This window comes from Chiloscyllium punctatum, chromosome X, assembly GCF_047496795.1.
Source record: "Chiloscyllium punctatum isolate Juve2018m chromosome X, sChiPun1.3, whole genome shotgun sequence".
Taxonomy (NCBI): domain Eukaryota; kingdom Metazoa; phylum Chordata; class Chondrichthyes; order Orectolobiformes; family Hemiscylliidae; genus Chiloscyllium; species Chiloscyllium punctatum.
Window position 1 is genome coordinate 23,302,440 of NC_092791.1, and position 6,253 is coordinate 23,308,692.

The following is a 6,253-nucleotide window of genomic DNA, read 5'->3' on the forward strand; positions in this document are numbered from 1 at the left end:
GTTGACTTCTCCACCTCCTGATGCTGCCTGGCTTGCTGTGTTCTTCCAGCCTCCTGCTTGTCTACCATTCATTCTCCTTGGCTGACTATTATCCATTCATTTATCTGTCCAAATGTTCTTTTCCCTCTTTGGGCTCTATCTCCACCTATCATTTACTCCTTACACCCTATCTTTTTTATGAAAACCAATATTTTCCTCGCTACCATCAGTCCTGAGGAAGTGTTGCTGGACCTGAAACATTAACTCTGATTTCTGTCCCCAGATGCTGCCAGACCTGCTGAGCTTTTCCAGCTATTTCTGTTTTTGTTAATGACAAAAAAAAAACTCATTCATATCATGCCTTTTGTGGACTATAATTTGCTTCATTTACCTGTGTAACAACCCTTCAAAAGTGAATCATTGGCTCAAGGCATTCTAAGGATGTGAAAGGTGCTTAAAGATGCATGATCTCTTTACTATTCCACCAAAGTGTAAACGGCTGGCAACCAAAGTTAGAAAATAATGCACATCAAAATCCTACAGTCCAGCCAGGGTTCCCAATGCTTTCATTTCAATGTGGAGAAAGTGAGGTCTGCAGATGCTGGAGATCAGAGTTGACAGTGTGTTGCTGGAAAAGCACAGCAGGTCAGGCAGCTTCCGAGGAGCAGGAGAATCGACGTTTTGGGCCAGGGCACTTTATCATTTCATTTCAATGTGTCTGAACTCTGAAGGAGGAGGAATGAAGGATAGCTGGCTTCGTGGAAACATAGGTGACTGACTGATGACACTATACATTCTTCTATATCCCAGCAGACAATAGATACATTGTGCATATTGGTGTCCTCAGTAAGCCAACATTTGGGATGAGAAAGAAAGAAGAAGGAAAAGAATACATACATCATTGTTTGTGACCGCAAAGTGCTTCACAGGAAAGGAGATAGTTTTGAAGTATAGTCACAACTGTAACTTTAGGAGTGTTCGTGCACAGCAAGCTCCTTCAAATAACAATAAAATAAAATACCAGATAATTAATTCTTAGAGGTGCTGATTGAAGAATAATCTTTGGCAGCACATTGTATTAGGGAATGTTGCTGCTTTGCAATCGGTTCAGTTTATTACTGAGTCATAACTTTAAATCTCCAAGCCATTTTAACATAGTTTTAAGGCATTTCAGCTGGAAGTCTCTAAATCTGCAATGGTAACATAGCTGGCCTGTTGACAAAACTGAATTAGTTTGATCACCTGAGCTATTTTGAACTCAATGTTTTATAAGTGACAATGGAGCTATTTCACTAAGGAATGAGAAAGATTTAACTGGTCATGCATCAACTGAATGTGAATTTGACATCATTTACTGTCCCCTTAAAAATGGTATATCTTTCCCCGTACCTCCAAATGAAGGGATATTAGAGGCACTTGACTAAATATGGACTTTCATACCCACTATATTTTTCGAGAAAGTTCTGAAGACTTTCTGCACTTTACTAATATGTGCTGATGTTGGCTCAATTCTTTGTACACATTTCTCATGTGCTAATGGTAGTTTCTGACACTGTATCCAATTATCACTTCACTTCATTGCAATGAGTTTCCTTTTTTTTAAACTATTAACAGCGTTGCAAACTTGCAGGATATTTCGTATGATTAATTAATTAAATCCAAACTCTTTGATTCTTTAACTCTTTAAAGGTCAGTATTTTTGGAAATAAGTTGAATGAATGTGGGGTCTTCCAAATTACATAAAATTCACAGCCAAGTGTGGCACTGAGATTCATACAAACAAGGTCTCAGATTAGATCGCTGTTGAGTAATCTGATTTCAACCAGGATGGCAATAGGCACACTACAAGCCTCAGTGACCCTGGAGGTATTCTCTGGCAGTATCTGAGAAGAAAGAAACAGAGTTAACATCTCAAGTCCACACTACAGAGAGTCCATACCAGACTCGAAATGTTAACTCTGTTTTTCTCTCTCCACAGATGCTGCTAGATCTGTTGAGTTCCTTCAACATATTGTTTTTGTATTTCATATTTCCAGCATCTGCTGTATTTTGCACTTACTGGAGGTCTTCTTCCCTCATCTAGCAATGTTTGTGCACATTGGCAGATTGGGGTTAACTCCATTTTACTCACTTACCATCCGCTCCCCTCCTTCCCCAAAATCCCTGCCAAATACTTTCACATTTAACAATTGACATTTGAGTTGATTGCAGACAGGTATTGAAGCAAAGCCAGTAAGATCACTATACCTTCAGGAGATTGAAGAAAATCACGAAGAGGAAGATCTGAAAACAGATTAATCGTCAAAGACTTTGGAAGGATAAAGGGAGGAAGAGAGGGGAAAGAACAGTGCAAAAGGATGAGCAAGGGGTAAAGGGTGGGGGTGATGGTGAAAAAAGCACGGGGAGACTGAGAGGCAGAAGGGAGATAAAAAGATGAGAGAAGTCAGGGGAATGGAGGGAGGGAAAGGAAGGTGTAAAAAGAAGAGAAAAATCAAGGAAAAATAGGGGCCAAGCAGAATGGTAGGAGGCTAAAAACAGAGGGAGAGGGAAAAGAGAAAAAGGAAACAAGAGAGAGGACAAGAAAATGACTCACACGCTCTCTCTCTCACTACACACACAACCTTTAGTAATTCCATAGTGTAAACAACTAGACATTGGACTAAATAAACTTAAGAGTGACTTTCACACTCCCCGTGGATACAGAAGTTACCTTAACACCAACCACAGCACAGCAAGTCATTGACATCAGAAAGATTCTCTGATGACATTTTGTGAAATGCTGAACAGATTTTTGGTATTGGTGTTTAGGACTTCACTACAAATAGTAAATAGAGGAAATAACATTGTGTTAACACCAAAGCCAGGAGAAACAAAACCTGCACCTTACTCTTCTTTTGTATTGGGATTGGGGAATTGGTTTAACTCAGTTGGCTGGATTGTTGGTTTACAGAGCAGTGTGATGCCAACAGCATGGGTTCAATTCCCATCACTGGTTTGAGGTTACCATGAAGGACTTTCCCTCTCAACCTCTTCCCTTGTCTGAGGTCTGGTGGCCCTCAGGTTAAATCACCACCAGTTGCTTCTCTCTAATGAGAGCAGCCCCTATGGTCTGGTAAGACTGGCGACACAATAACAAGATTGCGTTCATCTATAGAACAAGACAAAGAAATCTTGTGATTAAACATAAGAAAGCAAGTATGTAGCATCAAGCTTTTTATTCAGTGTCAATTACTTTCTTGTTCTTTTTTACCCCACATCAAGCCATTGGATGCTTTATGACTGAGACTTTTTTCTAAGAAGTCTTCATCATGGTGGTTGCCTCCATGGTCCCGATGTGAAGGGCTAACTTAGTCAGCTAGTCCTTTTTGGCAAAGTAATAGGCTTGCTACATCTAATTGAATTTAACCATGTTTTCTACTGCAAATGAAAAGCAAACTGTACTGGAGCAAAGGAAAATCAGGAACTTTCATTAGTTTAACTGACACAGCAGCACAAACATCTGATGTGTAAAATGTTAGGTTGACTGTGAACCCTTGATATTTCCTGTAATACAGCAGTGAGTAGACTTTAAAACTACTTAGTCACCTGTGAAGTGTTTTGTGATGTCCTGAGGCATAAGACATAGAAGTAGAAGCAGGCCATTCAGCCCATTGAGTCTGCTTCACTATTCAATGAGATCATGCCTGATCTGATAATCCTCAGCTCCACTTTCCTGCCTTTTCCTATAACCCTTCATGACCTTACTGATTAAAATTCTGTCCATTTCAGCTTTAAATATATTTACCAGCCGTTGGTTGTTCAAGAATTCCACACATTCACAACCCTCTGAGAGAAGAAATTCCTCCTCATCTTGGTCTTAAATGTGTGACGCCTTATTCTGAGATAATGCCCTCTGGTCCGAGACTGTCCCACAAGGGGAAATATTCTGTATCTATCCTGTGAAGTCCACTAAGAATTTTATATGTTTCAATAAGGTCACCTCTCATTCTTCCTTGTAAGACGTTCCCTCCATAGCTGGTATCAGCCTGGTGAACCTTCTCTGGACTGCCTCCAATGTGAATACATCTTTCCTTAGATAAGGTGCCCAAAACTGTTCACAGTATTCCAGCTGTGGTCTGACTAGTGCCTTGCCTAGTTTTAGCAAAACCTCCCTATTTTGATACTCCATTCCCAACGAAATAAAGGTGAACATTCCATTTGCCTTCCCCAGTACCCACTGCTAGCTGTTTGTGATTCATGGACAAGAACGCATAAATTCCTTTGTTCTGTAGCTCTCTGCAGTCTTTCTCCATTTAAATATTATTCAACTCCATTATAACCTCATATTTTCCCACGTTATATTCCATCTGCCAAGATTTTGCCCACTTACTTAACCTATCTACATCCTACTGTGGACTCTTTATGTCATCCTCACCCTTGCCTTCCCACCTATTTTTGTGTTATCTGCAAATTTGGCAACGTTTTAAATATGGGGGGATTACCAGAGTTGAGGGCCTGGATAGTTAACAGTACAGATGTTAATTATTGGCACAGGGATGTGGGGGAAGCACAAGAGACTGGAGTTGGGGAAACACAAAGTTATGGGAGGGTTGGAGAACGTTAGAGTGTTGGGGGAGGTGAGACCATGGAGGGATGAAAGGCAAAATATAAATCCATCTTTCTTTGTCACAAACTGACAGTTTGGGTTTGAACATCATTAAGTTTCTTCAGCCCTGCCATCTTTATTTCTTGGGAGTTTAAAATACTGGTAAACAAATTTCTACTAAATTGTGATGGCTCATAAGAAATAGGATTTTGTATCAGCCTGGGGAATTAGAGGGTGAATGTCATCCTTAGTTAGTGGTTGCGGAAAAGACTTACCAAATGAATTCTAAACCTTGGGACCACAAGTCTAAAATCCCAGAAACTTATATTTGGAAATTAAGTGTCATCTGATTTGTAGCTAATTTACACTGCAACAATTCAACTGACAGTAGCAGTTCGAGCTGTGAAACTAACAGTTTAAATAAAGTACAGTACCAACACCTCCAGGCTGTTAAAAATGCTGATACCTGCCAAAACATGTTGCAAGTCTAGTGACAATTATATAACAGGAGGGAGGAACATCCTGAGCTGAAAAAAAAGTTGTAATAATTTCAGTAATCATTTAAATCTTAAAAGCATTCTTAAACTACCTAAGATATGTAAAAACATGAGTATATTCCAATTCTGGTTTGGAAAAAATACAATTTTTATACATATAATACTTATTTTCCTGAATAAACATTGTATTAAAAAGAACTTGCATTGTAATTGTTTATTAAACCTGAAAACAGATTTCATTCAGTAATGTGGAAGTGTTCTATTGCCTTGGAGGAAAACAGGAGTTTCAGAATTCCCCAATGTCATACAATTAGCAATGCAGATAGGAATATCCTCTACCACAGAAGCTATAACAAGTCACACTGTTAAATGTGAAAAGTATTAATTCTATTTAAGCACATTGAACTTACAGCTGGCAACCATAGGAGCAGCACAAATGATAAAAATCAAGAGCAACTGCAAATCGTTCCGCATTTTTTCTTCCTTCTTCATTTCACAAACTTCAGAGACGAAGAGATTGAATCTTATATAGAAGCTACTTTTAAGGAAGGCAAAACCATCAAATGAATGCAAAGCCAGCCTACTTGTGACATCAGTGAAGCAAACTATAACAAATTTAACCTTTTGAAAGCTGATGGATAAATAGTACTGGTACTGAATACTTGTCTCCAGGCAGTCATTTTAAGATTGCCTTTAAGAGATGCGATTTCATCAAATCGTACACAGTCAATCATTTTACATGCTACACAGCTTCAATCATCCTTTAACATTCCTGGTGCTCAATAATATGATGTTATAGCAATTTTGTGTTCTTGTGCAGGTTTTTCTTTGTGTGTCTTCTTTTGTCTGAATTCTATTCTCTTTGCCTGTCAATGTTTTCTTTTCTTTCTCTTTCTTTTTGATTCTGTCTCACTTTCTCTGTCTGCATGCTTCTCTCATTTTCTTTAGTTCATAGAACTATTGATGTTGACAATGCAGAAAGAGGCCATTTGGCCCATTGTGTCTAGCTGTTTGGTAGACCAATACAAAACTAAGTCAAGAGTGTGGTGCTGGAAAAGCGCAGCAGGTCAGGCAGCATCCGAGCAGCAGAAGAATCGACATTTTGGCAAGAGCCCTTAATTCCTGATGAAGGGTTTATGCCCGAAACATCAATTGTCCTGCTCCTTGGATGCTGCCTGACCTGCTGTGCTTT

At 39.2% G+C, this 6,253-nt stretch overlaps 1 protein-coding gene across 2 annotated transcripts in view; it reads right to left on the bottom strand.

The window, feature by feature from the left end:
- pmela (premelanosome protein a) overlaps window positions 1-5,594 on the bottom strand; it is a 37,136-nt gene extending 31,542 nt beyond the window's left edge. For both annotated transcript variants that reach the window (XM_072567233.1, XM_072567232.1), the window contains exon 1: window positions 5,472-5,594. In XM_072567233.1, the coding sequence (XP_072423334.1) occupies window positions 5,472-5,553 (82 nt within the window). In that variant the 5' untranslated portion in view covers window positions 5,554-5,594. The remainder of the gene's footprint in view (window positions 1-5,471) is intronic.
- Window positions 5,595-6,253: the final 659 nt, after the last annotated feature.